At 36.2% G+C, this 19,583-nt stretch overlaps 1 protein-coding gene across 4 annotated transcripts in view; it reads right to left on the minus strand.

Annotated features, from left to right (window-relative positions):
• CCSER1 (coiled-coil serine rich protein 1) overlaps positions 1-19,583 on the minus strand; it is a 675,103-nt gene that overhangs the window by 227,183 nt on the left and 428,337 nt on the right. For 3 of the 4 annotated variants that reach the window (XM_035541340.2, XM_035541349.2, XM_035541356.2), the window contains exon 9: positions 16,260-16,337. In XM_035541340.2, coding sequence (XP_035397233.1) covers positions 16,260-16,337 — 78 coding nt within the window. Of the gene's footprint in view, positions 1-9,471; positions 10,177-16,259; positions 16,338-19,583 lie in introns of those variants that run through there. The other variant, XM_035541363.2, reaches the window with a different exon arrangement.

Genomic DNA, 19,583 nt, shown 5'->3' on the forward strand with positions numbered 1-19,583 from the left:
TTTTGTAGTAAATGAAAATATACAAAGACATAGATCATGCCCATGTAAAAGACACTGCAAATATTGCTTTGATGGACCTGCTTCCTTTGGTGTAGTGCTATTGGTATGCACAGATCAGGATCCCAGAGTTCAATGTGCTAAAACATGAGACAAACAAGAAAAGGAGACAGAATATTTACATCTTTTCTGCCTCAAAAATGATAAATGCCCACAGTGTGGTCTTTTACATAATGCACAGTTCTGTAAAAAAATGGATGTGATCAGAATCTAACTAATTATACTGCAAATGTCATACAAAGCCACATAGCATGGGAAAACTACTTTCTGATAAAGTTGTATTGTACTATTGTACCATATTGTAGCATATTGTACTATACGTAGACTTAAAATTTTATTGTCTTCATCAAGCACCTTGAAGACAGAAAAAAACAGTTCCATTTTACAAAGGAAATAAGATTTTCTAAACGCTGAATATTCAGAGTCCCCTGCTCTCTCCAGTCACCATACAAGGAATATTAATAATAATACAAATAAATAATACCTATCTATCTCTTCCTAAATTCTTTGGATACAGACTGATGTAGATTATTTAGATTCCTTTAAATCCCAGGAAGTGTAACAAGGCATAACTCCGGTAATTTTTGAATTTAGATAGTTAAACCAATGAAAGAGGAAGCAATTGCTGTCCCCCTAGTTCTCAGAATTTGTAAATAGTTTTGTTTTTTTTTTTTCAATCTTGATGTATATGTTCTTATGAACTGTGCAAAAAAATAAATAATAATAATAATAATAAAAATCATGCTATCCTGTGTAGGCCATACAAATAAATGAACAAAATATTCAATTTCAGAATTCCATTCTGAATTCCATTACAAAAATAAAAAAATGGATAGGTCCTCCACTCTGACACACTTCACAGAAACCTATTTGCACCTTTCAAAGGCAAAGCAGATTTCTATTTAAGCAATGGTGAAAACCTCTTACAGACAAATACAGCAGAAAATACTTACCAGGACATAACAATTTCACGCATTCATACAAAGTGACACAGCAATAAATACTAACTAGCACGATACAATTTTCACCATATTTAAGTATAATTAAGTTCACACTGGAAACCTCCATTATGCTAACTGAAAATACAATGATGAAAAAAAAATCGCAGTTGAAAAAGAGCGCTATTAAAAACAAACAAACAAACAAACAAAAACCAAACAACCCACAACACTGTAATTATTATTATTTCTTCTACAAATCCTTAGGTCTCATATTTGCATCAGAAGTTGTGACTGGGGCATTTACATTAAGAAGATATTTAAAATTCCAACAGTGACCTTGATCCAAATCTAAAAAAATATATTTAGGTTTTTGGAGGATGTTGACTGCATGGAACTTAAATACTTCTCTGTATTTGGACTGATGTGGTACAAAAATTAACATACAAGGAGCCTCTGAGTAGGTTCCAGGTTTCTGCAAACTCTTCAGTGAAGATTAGGATTCCTGTACCGATTTAACACTGCTCACCAACAAACGTCAGTGCTGATTGTTTTTAGAAACCAGTTTTATTACCTTTGAAGATGCTGTTAAAGACTTTTTGTTTGAGTTGTTGAACAGAGGCCCCAGATCTTAAGTATTCATTTAGTGCAACCTTTGATTTGATTGGAGAAAGCTAATTATTTTCAAACAAGTACACTGCAGTAAGGTATTAAGCTACTGAAGTTAATGTTTGTTGCAACAAGTAACTCAACCCTTTTGAAAATGTATTATTATTAACACATATGTAAATAAGCACCTGGGATACCACGTTAGCATTATACTAGCATTTGTGGTCCTTTGGTATTCTATGCTGTGATTTGAGTTCTGTTGCCATTTACAGCTAGTGATGAAATTATAATCCTTCTACATAAAGAATCAAAGAATCATTGAATAGCTTGGGTTGGAAGGGACTTTAAAGATCATCTAGTTCCAACTCCCCTCCAATGGGCAGGGATGCCACCCACTAGATCAGGTTGTCCAGGGCCTCATCCAGCCTGGTCTTCGACATTTCCAAGCATGTGGCATCCACAGCTTCTCTGGGCAACCTGTTCCAGTGCCTTACCACATTCTGAGTGAAGTATTTCCTCCTCACATCTAATCTAAATCTCTCCTCTTTTAGTTTATAACTGTCATTGTCTGTCATTATCTGCCTGAGCAAAAAGTTGCTCTCCTCCTTTTTTATAAGTGCCCTTTAAGTACAGAAAGGCTGCAGTGAAGTCACCCTGAAGCCTTCTCTTCTTCAGGCTGAACATCCCCAGTGATGATCTAGACTTGTGCCTTAGGAAAGGTAGAAGGGTGAATAATTGTCATATGCTAGGGGATGTTTCCCCACTAGCTATCTGAAACATCATTCTTGCACATACACATTGTAGAGCAAATCTATGTAAGTATGGGTTACAAAATAATGTCACATTTCCATTTGTGTTTTTATTTAATAAGTTATGGCAATGTGCTCTAGCAACAAGCAAACAAACAAATAAATTAAATCATTATGTGTGAAAGAGAACCTAAATACTAAGAAAATGTGCAGAAGAGATATTGTGTTCTAATGGGCTCACCCTAATGCCTTCAGGATAGTTCAATACAACATTCTGGCATTCGAAATTGAACATGGAGGTTGTATCAGGTTGTTCACATTTCTTTGTTTTTCAATCAAAAGAGAGCTTCCTCTGGCTATAGATATTGAGCTGTACGCTGTAAATATTTCTGTAGAAGTTTTCTCTGAGTCTGCTGGATAAGAAAATCTAAAGAAGCAACATGCTGCCCCTGGGCAAGAATTCTATAGACAAAAGAATAGATAGTGATTTCTCCAACCTTAAGATACTGACCTTTAAAAAAAAAAAAGCCTTATGTGAAAAGGGGGAGAAATCCTGCCACGCAAAATCTTCAGTTAGTATGCTTTTTCAGGTTTATTCAATAATGTTTTTATTTCATCTTGCCAGTGGTCTACACAAATTAATTCAAGAACAAGCTGTGTATTTCACAAGCTCATGACCTCAAGTCTCTGAAAATGTTTTTTATGCTCATGCAGAAATACTGGTAATAATAATAGATTAGTTAAATTTATCAAGGGTAAAGCAGAGCATTAAAATCATTACTTACAACCAAAGAGTGATGGTAAGCAACAGTTGGAACAATACAGGACAGAAACAATGCTGAAATGAGTGGCTTTAGTAGAAGGAAAGCTGTCCAACATCATCAAAATATTAAAACTTTATTCTAACAGTAATTCACCTAGAGTTTTAGAAGTCAATTTTAAGAATTGTATGCATATTTGCCTGCAATAACAAGGATCATTTGCACTAAAGTGTGCAAACTAGTATGACAGTGGAATACATCCTGTCAATGACCTCTCTGCACATTTGCGTGCTATGATCTTTCACCAATGTGTGATATGAAAAACACACAAAAAAAAACCATTGTGTTTAGCTAGAAAAGTGGCAAGACCTACTGAAATTCATTACATTATGAAATATAACATAATGCAAAACACTACTGAAAAGTAAGCTTTGTGGCAGACTAAAGTTTTCTGTAGATGCCCAAAACAATTTATAAGTATTTTAATTAAATCTTACATCTGCATTGTCAACTGAAAATAGCTGTTTTGTAGGCAGTCCAAGATCCATGTTGACAGCATACAGTAAAGCTCTCTTGCTTTCTCTTGGCAAATGCCAATCAGAATCTATTATGAATAGTTCAAGAAAACTGAAGTTTGCAAATTTCTTAATTGATACAAAACAAAATAAAACAATACAAATTTCTAGACATGTGTATAGAATTCACATATGTGAATTCATATATGAATTCATAGAATTCACAATGGCTTTATTTTCTTTTTGCAGGTTTTCATCATAGCAGCTAGCATCATTCTCAACTATAGGAAAAGAAAAAATATCATGTCCTACTCCCTAGGAACTGTTCGGTATGCGCCACCACCATATATTCACCACGTAAATGTAAAATAAATAAATAAATAAATAAATGTGGTACACCACTTCATCAAAGCTTTTCCACACTAGCAGTATTAAATGTTTCTCGTGACTTGTTCTTTGGCAATTGCCAAAGACTGCCTTTGTACATGACAACAGCCACCTAGCAGTTTGCTCAGACACCACTACATTCTCTGAAGAAGCACAGTCAGCCCCTCCATTTTAGAGCCCAACTAAAGAACAGGAAAGCTCTAATGACCCTGACTTCATAGCCCTGCCTTGAGTTCACTGATATGCTCTCAACAGTTGCAGAGTCCCATTAACAGTATTACCTGTGGCTTCAGCTCTTATATTCAGTTTCGCAATTCAGAAAGCTTCTTGCATAAAAACAATGTGCTCACTTCTATTTACTACAATGATTAGAAATTCCTGGAATTATTTTGTTATGCAAAACTATCTAAACAATCTTAGGTACACAACTAACATGTTAGCTACTGTTTCTCTAGTAAGCACCTCCTGGCTTCTGGGGATAGTCTCACAAGCCTTCAAAAAAACTTGTGAAAGCAGGAGTATGAGCAAATACAGGACAAACTCTGAACAGTTCATGTTAGTATCAGGATTTTTGTTCACTTTCTGCAATTATATAAGTTTTTTTCAGGGTATTTGGATGCTTGCAAAATACACAGAATCTTAAAAGTCAACTCCACTGGAGCCAGAGAGGCTCCACTTTCCTATCGAACTGGTCCTTTTGCAAACTTGCACTCTAATGGGGGAAACTTGTCTTTCTTCATTTTGTCTTCCAATTTGGCCTGACATTAATCTTTTCTTCTCAATCATTTAAACGACTGGAAGAAGAAGTACAGATGTACACAGATACACAAATGTATTCAGATGTACACTTTTAAATAACTGCACATTGGTAAACTCATCTCTCTGATGTCTGAACTTAAAATTGTTTCATATATTTTAGGTGTGAAGATCCTACTGCCTCTGTGTGTTCATCATCCACTCCTCTTATCCAGTTGTGCTTTGCTCTTGTTCACTTAAAACCATAATATTTTGTCAGTGAAGGTGTTGGCATTTCTCCCCAAATATAGGTTAGTATGTATGCATTATTACACAATATAGATCTAATCCTCTTATTTTAGTATCAAACACAAAGCTATAACTTAATTTCATTGTGATAGTCAACATCAGCAGCACTACCAAGTTTCTTCTGAACATTTTTAGATGAATAAAGATCTCCCTGAAAGTAACGAAGCTGGTACTAAACACAAGGTTGTAACATGATTTATGCACTTGCAACTTCAGCATCATTTTGTGCAGACACAAAATACATCTTTGCAAGTCTTTTAGGCAGTGCATTTGCTAACAAAAAAAAAAACAGAAAAACTTTTTTCTTTTATTAGTGTTACCCATATTCTGTTTTCAATTTAATACCTTTTTGTACACTACAAAAGAAATGTTATTGTTCCCCAAATCTCATTTCTCATCCTTTCCCATCATCATGCTCCTTCTTGCTGCTTTATTATTAATGCTAATATTCCACTCTTAAAAAGTAGAAATTTCCATTACTAAAAATGAATAAATGAATGAAATGAACTAGAAAACCACTGTATTGAAATAAAGGCATAGTACACAGCCTGGTTGCAGTTCTCACTTCATTTCTGTTGAGAAAGTACTAGTAATAGAGCAGTGATATACATGACATTTTCTGTTTCTGTTATTGGTGCGTAACATAGGTCATACATTGTATGCTAATGTTATCCTTCTAAGCTCTTTCAGCTTTGAAGTTTATATAAAGATCTAAATCATACTGAAGAATTTAAACTATAATATAAATGACCAAATCATATACACATACCTAAAAAGTTAGCACTGGATAAATTCAGCTCCAGAAGATAAACCACAGGCATCCTAACTACTTAAGAAAGCAGACTTTCCAACCCTGCCACTATGCACATACTACCTAACTACCTATGTTTTCAAACAGTCCCAATGATTACGTTTCTTAATAGACCTGTTGTACACTTTTTTTATTGGCACAAATGCGTATTGAGTTACAGTAGAATAATTTATGTGCCAGCATTTACACTGTTCTTCAGGTTTCCATGTTTAACTGCTTCAGAAGATTAGGTGGTTTTGTTTAAATGACAAACAAACCAACCAACCAACCAAACAAAAAAACACCACAAAAAATGAACAACCACACACACTGACAAATGAAACAATCTCTCTTCAGTTTAAGCAGTACATATCCTTTCCTCATCTGTATCTCACCGCAGGTTTTTGGAGACTTGTCTGTCTCTAACTGCTTGTCACTCTTAAAATTACTCTTGGTCCTTCTCAAATTCTCAACATCTACCACAGAATATTTGCTCAAGCTGTATCATTTTCGCACCTGTGCTTTGTTTGTTTTGGTTAGTTTTTACATCCAGTGACTCAATTTCCACTTTTATCACCCTCGCAAACAGCGCTACACACAGACCTTTGGAAATCCCTTGAGAAAAGTGCAGAAACTAAATTCAGGTTATTTGATACCTCTTGCAAAACATTAATTGGAAAAAGAAGGTGTGACTTGTTAATGTCAATGCTCAATATGAGAATAAATTATTTTGCCAACATGATTTTAACATTGTATATCTATAAACACCCAGTTGCCACTGCTTGTAACAAGACACAGTCTTTTTATTTATTTTTATTTTTTTTTGTCTGGCCCTCCTAAAGATTTGCTTTAGCTCCTAAGAGCAATTATCTGATGAGCAGGTTATTATTTTTTTTTCATAATCAATTGTTTATCTTTGTAACTAATAGTAGATGTTATGCCACACAAATATACATTTATACCTTGCAGATACCAATAACAAACACTTTTTCTATGAAGAATGATCTTTAAACAAAAAGGAAAGCAAAACATGTATAGGCATGGGCGACAGCTAATGCATTAAAAGCACAGACACTGGATGATACCAGATGCCCCAGGGCTATGAACATCTTAGCAGCAGTAGTTACTCACCATCAAAGGAAGGAAACACCTTTGGAGCACAGTAAAACCGGTTGCAAAGATAACAGAGACGTCATGTGGACTTGCAGATCAATGAGAAAGAGCAAGGTGTAGAACATGTTAGCAAACATATAAGAGAGATCCCAAGAGGACCTCCAAAAAGAGGAGAAGGAAAGAAATCAACGTTAACATCAGACTCCTGACAAGGAGCTGTGATACCAGATTTGCTGTAATGGTACCACTTCCATGACTGACCCGGAGCTATTGACCTTTATATCAAGAGAAGTTGTGCAACAGTGAGCATTACAAGAAAGTTGTAGGTACTAGGATTTTTGTGTATATTTAATTTTGTCTGTTTATAATTTGAAATGGACATGCTAGTATCCTTGTAACTGTAATAATAAAAAAATATTTGATTAAATTGTTAAGAATTTAATTAGACTAACGAAGTTCTTGTCCATGCATACAAAGTGTGGGTTTTGCTCATGAAAAGATTTTGAGTGTAACAGCCTGGTATGAACTCTTATCGAACTACTCTGCAAGGTGGCAAAAATCATCAGTGGATTAACTGCATATTGTCCATATTCAGTATTATTACAGCACTTGCTAAAATAGTTGTTTTCCTCACTACTATACATTCAAAAGGACTAATTGGTAGAGCAATTAAGACCTATTAGATTGTTTTACATTTTCATACTAGAATAACTGTCTTGTCAACTATTTTTTGGTCCTCATCATAAGCATAAAATCTGAATACTACTTCTGTACTGCTAACTGCTGCCAAGTGAAGAGAAAATCCACTGTATAGAGATATTCTAATAAGTTCTCCATTCACAGTAATTTATAAAACAAGTGACTTTTGTATGTTTATGACCTTAATAGATACTTTGATTGTGTCTCCCTGAAGTCTAAATATCTACTTATCTATCATGACTTTTTTCCAGACCATTGGAATGCCATGTGAGCAAAAAACCAACCCTGAGTAATTTTTTATTTGTTCATATGGTTAAGGTTAGGAAAAAAAAAAAATCATAAAAATAAAACAAATTAGGAAAAGGGTATTGGAAATTATGAGTAATTTCCTGGAAAAGTTAAAATCCCAACTCTTATGCTCATTACCCCCAAAGTCTGTGCTCAGTTTTGCAATGAAGTGACAGCTGCTAGCAACACCTCTACCACAAGAAAGTTTTAGAAATAGCTAGTATTTTACATACACTTTTATAAAGACTCAGGAGAAACAGGTACAAAGACTGATCATTTAGGAAGCAAAACTAGTTTTTCCTTCTCATCTGAATCCTGAAATTATTTTTTTTCTTCTGCTTTTCTTCTTTCACTGCCTTATGCATTTTTTTTCACAACTCTCTTCATTCCCTCGATCTATTTCTTTAAGCAGCATACTAATCTCTGTGCCAAAGCACCACAATGAAAAATGCTTTCCCTATCCTCTTCCAGATAACGTTATCCTACATGGACTGAAAATATTAGCATAATAAAGATGGTGATGAAAAAAAAGAAAGCATGACAAACAGCAAAAGGTAGGCAATTCTATGCTGAAAGATTATTAAAAGGATTCTCAAGTACCAAGGAAGAGAAGGAAGAATGGCAACAGATAAAGGTCAATAAGGAAGGTGAAGTTCAAAAAGGGTAATATGCACATGCTTATTTCAGTTGTTTCTGTAAAGTATTTGCTACTTATATGTTTTTTTCAAGATACTTCTGACAAACAGAAAAAACTGTGCAATTATATGCACAAAAAAATCTCAGGAAGACTGACTGAAAGAATGAGAGGATGCTGAAGACTGCTGTTGTAAACAAAAGAAGAAAAGATGAAATAATATTGGTAAATAGTAGCACCATGTTGAGTGGTACCATAATAAGCCAAGATAATGAAACATCACCTGTGAAGAAGGTCCATTCACTTTAAAGAGTTACAGGACTTTTTTAGTTATTTGCTTTTATTTTCAGTTCAGATCCATTTCAGAATAACCGGTGAAATGTTATTTTTAAATGAGAGTAATATGGCCGCAGAAATTAAAGCCAAGGATGCTGAACAGTTGCTCAGGTTGAATAAATGTTCCTACTATACACTACGTGGCCTGATCAAAATGGCACAGTAAGAAGATTGAAATATTATCTCTTGTTTGTAGAAGAACATATTAGCAGGAAAGGTTTAAGCATACTGCTGGCACAGTTGCCTTCTTATCTTACCTGGTAAAGGTGGGTGAATGAAGTACATCCTCAGCTGAATTAACTCAGTCGGGGTAAGGGAACACTGAAAGAAGTGGTGACAGGGTTTGTGATGAACCCTCCATTTTGCTTCTGATTTCTTGATTAATAAGGCCATAATCCAGCGATGACTTTTTCTCTCTCTCTCTTTTTTTTTTTTTTTTTTGAACTACTCTAAGTAGCACCTTCATGTCCAGGAAACGCAATATTTTTTTTGCTCACGTGCATTGGTGGTGTCTTAGCAACATCTCTTAGAAGCCAAAGTACTCAAAAAAAACAAACATAAAAAGTAGAGTAAAGCTGTGATTCAAATGGATTCAAAAATCACAGTGTACACTAGGATCAGCTCTTTCATTTCCTAGGATAAAGCTGAGTGAATTCTAACCTTATAAAAGGTTAAGAAATACCCTGCAGAAATGTCTCTTGAATCTCACATGTAAATTACAAATACGAATTCATCAAACAGAGCACATACTGAAAGGCACTGACCCTGTATTTACAAACAGTGCAAAGTTATTATTACTGGAAGCCGAAAATGTAAGGTTGCAATACTAATAGTTTCCTTAGGTTTCCACATCTTGATGAGGTATATTCAAATCTCAGAGAGAAGCATCACTGAAGTATTTTCTTACTTGTTGTGAATCACCAATGGATGATTAAAGTATGTACAATAAGAATAAATGAATTTTATTTCTGATAATAACTTCATGATATCTTACTAATAATTTACTCATTGATACATTTAATAATGAATATATTGCTGACAAAAGTGATGTTTGGCTGTTGATAATGTAAATACAAAGTAATCCAATTTTGCCAAGAATGGTAACTTGCAGCTCATTTCATATACAGCAGTATTTAATTAAATCCGTAAGTGTGGAGTGTCCAGATGTTGTTTTTTTAATTTAATAATGATGGAACCAATGAGATGCTGATAGGTTTGTAAACTAAGCCTTCAGAACATGAAGAATTCCACAGGGCCTTTAAAAAAAATAAAAAGAAGAAAAAGAAAAAAGAAAAGAAAAATGAAATGAAATCTTAAAGATGCATGGTTTGATGGCAACACAAAGTTATATGAAATTTTTTCATTTCTGTTGTAAGCCAGCATGCAGGCAGCATGTAATAATAAAGCTTCTTTCACACCAATGATCAACATAACAATGAGTTAAATGACATTGCATACAAAAATGGAAATACAACTCTTCAGCTTGTGTATGACAGTTCTAGTTAGAAAATATTTACAACAGATGCCATGTTTGTACAGGAAAAAGGTCTCCAGAATGAGACAGTTTATGCTAATAGAGGGGATCTATATGCGGCATGCACACAACATGAAAATATTTCCACATTATGATAGAACTGTGTGAGTAGATCATTCTGTGTTAAAAACCACTCATTTTAAACTCAATAATACGTAAAGTAAAATAAAGTAAAATAAAGTAAAATAAAATAAAACAAAATAAAATAAAACAAAACATACATTCTTAAAAATAAGTTGCTTTATAGTACTGTGGTTATCCATTGTTAATTTCTGAAGTTTGCTCATTGATTTTTTCTTCCAGCTGAGTCTACTTTTGTTTATTTTAATATATTTTTAAGAAAACATGCTCAAAACCTATTTCAAAACATTGCTATGTTAGAGAATTTCCATTAAATTGATCCATTTTACTAAATACCGAATTCATTTACTTTTGATAAACTATTAAATTTTGAAATCAACTTTTCCTTTCTCATTTTACCTTTCCTTTTGACTAGTCATTATTTATAAAGGAACAAAATTCAAAAGCTTTCAGTGCTAGTAAGATATTCCCAAACCATTCTCTGGCCTTATAAATAGGACACTAATAGTATTCAGTGTAGTGCATGAACAGAATCAGTAAAGCATGACTTAGTGAGACAAAGATGGCTTTTTTTAATTTTAACCAAGTAAAAACTATTGAATGGTCTCATTTTTTAGTGTCCTACTACTTATCTCATTAGTGTAACAGAAGAAGCTTGTGACAGAGAAATACAGAGTAAGTAGGAAGATGGAAAAGTAAAAAGTCAAGAATATCTTATTACACTTATTACAGATGTATTACAGAAAGACTATGTTTTAAAAGATGCAGACACTGCAGTATTATTCTAATTTTGATCTACGAGGAGACTCCACTACTATATCAAGCCACATTTTACTACAGATATTACAACTGATCTTATTTGTACAGAAGCCAAGTTGAATTCTACAAATCACAAATGAAGAGCATTTGCACTTACTGAGCACCACTACAGAATGCAAAGTAAACTAGTTAGTGGAAGCCTCTCTGATTTCCACGCTGCAAGTCACAGTTTCTACCCCAAAACCCAGTTTACTTTTAAACTAATAAATGTGACTACCTTTATTGGAACTCACACAGCAAATAACCTGGGCTTTGATGGTTAGGCAGTATGTTTGGAAAGGTTTGGTGGGAAGCAATCATTAAGAACAAAAAAAAAAAAAAAGTTTCAGCAAAATATTTTGCAATCACTGGATGGAAAGTTTGAAATAATTTGCAGGAGTAGGACAGCCTAGAACACATTTTGCCTAGAAGTTTTGAAATGGCATACTGAAAATGGGGAAACTGGACACGAGAAGAAGAGAAAATGATTGATGGAGGAAGTTGTGGGAAATGAATATGCACTCCAAGAACAACTTGGATATCCATTTTTGGATAGGTACGCAGGAGTACCAGCAAAGTAAAGACTGAAATGCTTAACCATTGATTTGATTTCTAAGTGAACTTACTTTTTGAAGAATTGTGTTAGAGGTATATTAGGCAGGATTTTGCATTATCTCACCATACAATTTAGAAAACAACCCCCAAGAGATGAAATAAGAAATAAGTGGAGAAAATGTAGTAGTAACATACAATAGCAGGTGGACATCAGTTTCCCAGGCTAAAAGAAAAAAGAAAAAAAAAAGCAAAAGTGGAAGCACGATGATTTTCTGGTTTAGGTGGGATAATGCAATCCATTTCACACTGTAACAAACTATATGATACTGTGGACTGTACATACATATTCAGATAAAACTAGAAAATTTAAGTATGTTAGTATTCTCTTCCCTTCCTAAAGGAGAAGACATAGTGCATTGTAGCTCCTCACAGTATCCATAAAGCCTGGCGGCCAGGGAAGACAATCAGGATTGGTAGGAGGTGGAGGGGAACAGTTACAGCATCCAGGTCTGTATCTTCCACTCCCTCCTAGTGAAACAAAGAGGTTCTGTAGAAAGAGGTGCCCAACCTTTGAGAGGGAAATGCTGTCCAAGGTAATGTAGAACAAGCTACAAGACAAATACCCTGAAAATGTATTAGTATGGACACCTATTAATTTTGATTTTGCATGATAGTACAGGGTTTTGGAGTTAGTTTTTGCTTGTGTATCAGCCAGCACTGTTGTAAACATATGCAAATCAAACAGTAAGCAGACTGGTAGCAATAACTTGCAAGTTTGTTGTCTGAGACTCTAGAAGCACAAGACAAAATGTCAGGTGATCATTAAGCTGGAATGGATATTCAATAAATGGGGAATGAGTTAAGAACCAGTCCAAAACCTGTATACATCAGTTTCACTCTCAGTATGAGACAAAGCACAGAACAGCAGTTCAGGATTGTGAAATCTGTAATATCAGCAACAAAGAAAACATAGAAAAGGCACTTTAGAAATCATGCCAACCCCTAGAAACTTCTACTCCAGGTATATCAAAATTAAGGACAAATAATTTTCATCAAAAACCTGATAGACTGATGATGAGCTGGAATTCTTTTTCTGACTGAAATAGAGAACTGTACTGTGGTTGTTTGATTCTGCTTTCAGGACACATTTTAAGGAAAACTCATTTGCAATGGCACATGCTTGTGTGCTGATGTGATGCCAGCATGATACTTAGGACTATTTATTTATCTCCTTTACTAGAATTGTATCAGTTAACATGATATTGTAATCAGTCACAATGTTAGTTGTATAGTAACCTGATTGGCATGTAAGAAATTAGTTGTTGATCCCTCAATATAATAAGGCCATGCAGACAGAGAAAGGTGCAGAAGATTAAATTGGCATTGATTATTTAAGAAACTTCACCATTTTGCAGTCTCCCACATTAATCTGTTGTGCACATGGCTCTTTCTGCAAGACTCACAAAAAGTTTTAAATTATTCTTAGTTCATATACTTTAAGATTAATTTTAGGACTATCATAAGGTAGAAGTTCCTTGTCATTCTGCACTAGAAAGCAATTAGCTTTCTATGAAACCTGGATTATTTTCTAATGTCTTTCCATGATACACATGGCAGCTAGCTTGATATTTTACTTTCAATGTAGTCAAGTAGCATAGTGGTCATATTAAGCACATGTTAAACACTAACTTAAGGATTTCAGAAATACTACAGTATGAAGTATATTCTGTGTTTACAACATCAATGAAATAATGCTATTATTGATAATACATTTATCTATCACTCATTTTTGAAGTTGTATTAAGGGTTAAAATATTTGACTTTTTTGATTGCTTGTTTTGCTTTACAGTAGCAAATCTGTAGTGATGAGGGAATGAACAATTTTTCTGCTTACCTGTTAAACTACATATCTTTAGTATTCAATGTATGCTGCGCTCAGAATGTGTGACCAATGTGCTGAAGATTCTCTCTTGCATTCTCTTTTGCATTTGACTATTTAATCTAATTTCACATTAGCACAGTATTCTTGTAGTTACACGTACACAAATCCTAGACAAAATGATGTACGGATACCATTTGCCAGGGTTACGTTTTGGTTTTGAAAATCTCATATACAAGCAAAGAATACCAATGTAATTGCCACTTGGCTACAATGTAAACACAGCTGAACTAATTACCTGTAATAAACAACCTTTGGAGAAAAGCTGCATGATCTAATAAATGAATGAGCAAAAGTTTATAACACTAATATTATGAAAAGTGTTAAAATTATTTATTTGTACATTCTTCTTCATTCTTGCACGGCTTGAATTCCCTTCATGATGGTCATAGTAAGCGCGACTCGTTCCTGTAGACTGGTTCAACTTTCTCTGTAATCTATTCCCTGTAACACAATTTCTACAAGTATTCTCTACAAGATAAGTATAGGTGGATGTGTTGTTTGATACAAAAATATTCCACATATCCTTTTGTTCTTCCGTTACTGTGTATTATATAAAAACATACAATTTCAACCATGACATGGTAGAGACAATTTACCAGGGAAGGTTGAAAAATGTTTCACTACTGTTGAAGAGAATACTGCTAAAGAAAAGGATTTGTATTGTTATTGTTGTTATCTTTAATACTCAGACCTCATCTAGGAAACTGTATCTGTTTGGGGGAGGGTGGGGAATCTAATTTTACCACAGAATCAGCAACCCTCTACCAACACAAAAATCCCCCCCTCCATAGGAAAAAAAAAGACTGGAAAAAGAAGAAAAACTCAGTTAACAGCATGAATCACTGCAGCATATACCACATATTTGGTTTAGGGCAGGGTAGGGATAACAACCAAATGCATAAATCATAACTGTTAAAAAAAAAAAATCCTAGAAATTGGTCACTGTCATTTGTAGTCGAAGACTTTTACTTAACATCTGAGCTCTTGTTAGTAAAGTAGCTATTAAGGATAATTAGCCCCAGCAGAAAGAGGTACAGAATTGTACCATTAACAGTTTTAAAGGTATTTGTGAATATTATGGGATTTTCACCATCAGTAGATACACCTCACAGTTTCAGTATGCCCAGATGACATTGTTGCTATTTCACAGATGAATACAGCAGAATACATGAATGCAGCAGAATACACAGGCTCATATTTTGCAACCCATGCACAAGAAATCAGTGGAGGTAGGTACATCAAGTAAAATACTGACACGTGCCCTAAATGAAAAAATACTTAGAAGAAAGAAAACAAAAAGCCCACAAGTGTTAAGAGTAATATACATAAAAAAAGTAATTATTAGTAAATAGCATAAATGGTAAATATTTTTGTGCAACCTATTTTACTTACAATAATAATAATAATAAATCATACTTCTTGTTTGAATCAACTTAAAAAAAAGAGACAAAAAAAAGAAAAGCATACTTGACTTCAATAACTTTTCTGATTAAAATGTGAAAATTTTACTTTTTTTATCTTCACAAGACTATCTGAAGACTTGGAAGACAAAAACTTTAATGTTCCACTGATAAAATACATGCTGAAAGAAAGGTTTCAAAACCTGCTTTGATTCCAGTGTTTCTTTTATAAATTGGAAGCAGCACGTTGATATATATCAATGCAGAAACACAGCCTTAGTTTGCAGAACAGTCTTTGGTGAGAAGTACTCTGTTAGATTCTGCTTAAATGACAGAACAAAAGAACTGTCCTAAATATACAACATTCTGGCATTTTTAATCACAGATTATTTAAGAAGGCTCATATAAACAAGCAATTTTCTCACATATATTGAACTGATGTCCCACAAAAAAAAAAAAAAAGATATCTTTTATTTTAAAAAAAAAAAGCAGACAAAAATGTTTTCTACTATGTTCTTATGTTCTTCCATGATGGTAAAAAGTATCATTTCACTTTCCAGCAGAAATTTTGAGTGATGCTCTTCAAGAAATATAACTTTAACAATACTTGTCATAATTAGACCTATTCCATTACCTTCCAAAATTCAAATTTTGTTTGGATAGCATATGGTGATTATAAACATAATAACCTAATTAACTTGTTAATAAGTGTGTAAATGACTGTTGACACTGAAAAAAAAATTACAATCCATTAATACATATCCTCTGCATTCATTTAAGCTAATTCTGTGCTGTTTGTAAAGCATAAAATTAACAGGGTATTGGTATGCTGGCAGGTAGCTGCAATTACCTTCTCATGTTGCAGAAGTCATTTAAAAATCATTTAAGAGCAAAGGATGAATGATGTTCCAGTAAATCCCATTAAATCAATGCACAGACACAACAGCAGCAGAAGCAAACAGGCTGATAGAACTTCGAAAACCCATAAAGATGAAAAAGAAAAAAGGACTGCTCAATACAGCTACTTACATCATGGCCTACAAGTTCTGTCTGCGTGGATTTATCTGCTTGGGAAACAAAAGCCTTCTGCAAACACTGAGCCTTTTCCTGTAAAACAAAATAACATATCACAGGTGAGTCATCTTTTTGCTCACTGAGCCTTGCAGCTATCAAATAAGTACAAAACTCATGCACGGCCAGCTGTTCAGAAATGAATTTTACTGTGATACTATTCTGACTGTGAGGTTTATTTCCTTACTATTATTTCCTACATCAACTTATCTTTCTCTTAAATAGACAGGAAAGTCCAACTCTGCAGAAGAGCTGCATCCACAGGAAGGATGTGGACGAAGACGAAATTGATAGATTGTGAAGAGTTCCCCCTGAGAAACAGCCAAGAGTCAGTTGAGAGCCTGTGGGTAAAAATTAAGGACTGGACCAACAAAGGATGTCTTGTGGTTGGGGTCTGCTACAGGCCACCTGATCAGGGGGAGCCTGTGGATGAGGCCTTCTTGCTCCAACTACAAGAAGCTTCTCGCTCACAGGCTCTCATCCTCTTGGGAGATTTCAATCACCTGGATGTTTGCTGGGAAAGCCACATGGCATGCAGTAAGCAATCCAGGAGACTCCTGGAGTCCACTGAGAATAACTTCCTCGTCCAGGTGTTAGACAAACCTACCAGAGAAGAAGCGTTACTGGACCTGGTGCTCACCAATGTAGAAGAGCTTGTTAAAGAGTTTAAGACTGGAGGAAGTCCGGGTTGCAGGGACCATGCCCTGGTTGAACGTGTGATCTTGAGGGGTACGGGCCTGGCTAAGAGCAAAGTCAGGACCCTGAACTTCAGAAGAGCCAACTTCCAGCTATTCAGAGAATTAGTGGATGAGATCCCATGGGACATGGTCCTTAGGGACAGAGGATCTGATCAGAGCTGGCAACTTTTTAAGGATATTTTCCTTAGAGCACAAGAGCTCTCTATTCCCATATGTAATAAATCAAGCAGGGAAGGTAGGAAACCAGCATGGCTGAACAAGGACCTGCTCGTCAAACTTAGGCAAAAGAAGAAATGCACAGACAGTGGAAACAGGGCCACGTGCCCTGGGAAGAATACAGAAATGCCGTCTGGATGTACAGGGATGGGATCGAGAAAGCGAAGGAACTGACAGAACTCTACTTGGCAAGGGATGCAAAGAATAACAAGAAGGGGTTCTCAAGGTACACTGGCTGCAAAAGAAAGACTAAGGAGAGTGTATCACCTCTGACAAATGAAGATGGAGAACTGGTAACAACAGATGTGGAGAAGGCAGAGGTTCTTAACAACTTCTTTGCCTCGGTCTTCACTAGTGGTCAGGCTTCCCACACCTCCCTAGTCCCCGAACCTCCAGGCAGTGGCCAGGGGAGCAGAGTCCCTCCCACTGCAAACAAAGAGTAAGTTCAGGACCTCCTGACACAACTTTACAACTGCAAGTCTATGGGCCCTGATGACACGCATCCCAGGGTCCTGAGGGAATTGGCTGAGGTAGTCACCAAGCCACTCTTCATCTTATTTGAAAAATTATTGCAGTCAGGTGAAGTCCCCGGCGACTGGAAAAAAGGAAACATTACTCCAATTTTTTTTAAAACGTAGAGAGGAAGACCTGGGGAACTACAGATCAGTGAGCCTCACCTCTGTGCCTGGAATGATCCTCTTGGAGGCAATGTTAATGGCACATGCAGGACATGGAGGTGATCTGGGAAAGCCAGCATGGCTTCACCAAGGGCAAATCGTGCCTGACCAATCTGGTGGCCTTCTATGATGGACCGACTGCATCAGTTGACAAGGGAAGGCCAACCGATGTCATCTACTTGGACTTCTGTAAGGCTTGACACAGTTCCACACGACTTCCTAATCTCTAAATTGAAAAGATACGGATTTTAAGGGTGTACCATCCAGTGGATAAGGAATTGGCTCGATGGTCACATCCAGATTGTACTGGCTTTTTGTCCAGGTAGAGGTCAGTGACTAGCAGTGTCCCTGAGGCATGTGTCTTGGGACCGGTGCTTTTCAGTATCTTCATCAATGACACAGGCAATGGGATTGAGTACACCCTCAGCATGTTTGCAGATGACACCAAGCTGAGTGGTACAAGAGAAGGAAGAGATGTCATTCAAAGGGACCCAGACAAGCTTGAGAATTGGCCCATGTGAACCGCAAGAGGTTCAACAAGTCCAAGTGCAAGGTGCTGCACCTGGGCTGGGGTAATCCCAGACAGGAGTACAGACTGGGAGAAGAACTCATTGAAAGCAGCCCTGTGGAGAGAGACTTGGCGGTTCTGGTGGATGAAAGGCTCAGCATGAGCCAGCAGCGCGCTTGCAGCCCAGGAGGCAACTGTGTCCTGGGCTGCATCAAAAGAGATGTGACCAGCAGGTCAAGGGAGATGATTGTCCCTGTCTACTCTGCCCTCGTGAGACCCCACCTGGAGTACTGCATCCAGGTTTGGGGCCCCCAGCACAAGAAAGATGTGGACCTGTTAGAGTGAGTCCACAGGAAGGCTACAAAGATGACCAGAGGGCTGGAGCACCTCTCCTATGAAGAAAGGCTGAGAGAGCTGGGGATGTTCATCCTGGAAAAGAGAAGGCTCTGGGGAGACCTCACTGCACCTTTCAATACTTAAAGGGGACTTACAAAAAGGAATGAGAAGGACTCTTTACCTGGGTAGATAATGATAGGACAAGGGGAAATGGTCTTAAACTAAAAGAGGATCGATTTAGATTAGACATTAGGAGGAAATTCTTCACTGTAAGGTTAGTGAGGCACTGGAACAGGTTGCCCAGAGAAGCTGTGGATGCCCCATCTATGGAGGTGCTCAAGGCCAGGCTGGATGGGGCCTTGGCTAGCCTGATCTAGTGGGTGGCATCCCTGCCTATGGCAGGGGGGTTGGAGTTAGATGATCTTTAAGGTCCCTTCCAACCCAAGCTATTCTATGATTCTATGATGCCACTGCGGTGGGATGGGAAGTGCGATACTTTATTCAAAGCAGATGCAAGCCTTGAAAGGTAGCAGTTACAACTCTTAGAAATATCAGCACCGCTCCAACGACAAAAACACTATTTTTGTTTTAGAAACAGTAAGTAACATGCAAACTCCACAGTATAATGTCAGGTCAACATCCACCTTGCCCGATAAAAACAGGCTAGAAATGCCTAAACATTTCTTGGCTATGTACTGATTTCTGCTTCTCCCAGCCCTCTCCCTTTGCATCCCAATTATTTTTTTGAAGTATCGTGGAAATTCTGTGACAGACTCAGGCAAAGAAATCTGGCCATTTTGAAACAATTACACCTCACAGAAAAGCATTTTGAGACTTCATTTGAAAC

This window comes from Cygnus atratus, chromosome 4 (assembly GCF_013377495.2).
Source record: "Cygnus atratus isolate AKBS03 ecotype Queensland, Australia chromosome 4, CAtr_DNAZoo_HiC_assembly, whole genome shotgun sequence".
In the NCBI taxonomy this organism is placed as follows: Eukaryota; Metazoa; Chordata; class Aves; order Anseriformes; family Anatidae; genus Cygnus; species Cygnus atratus.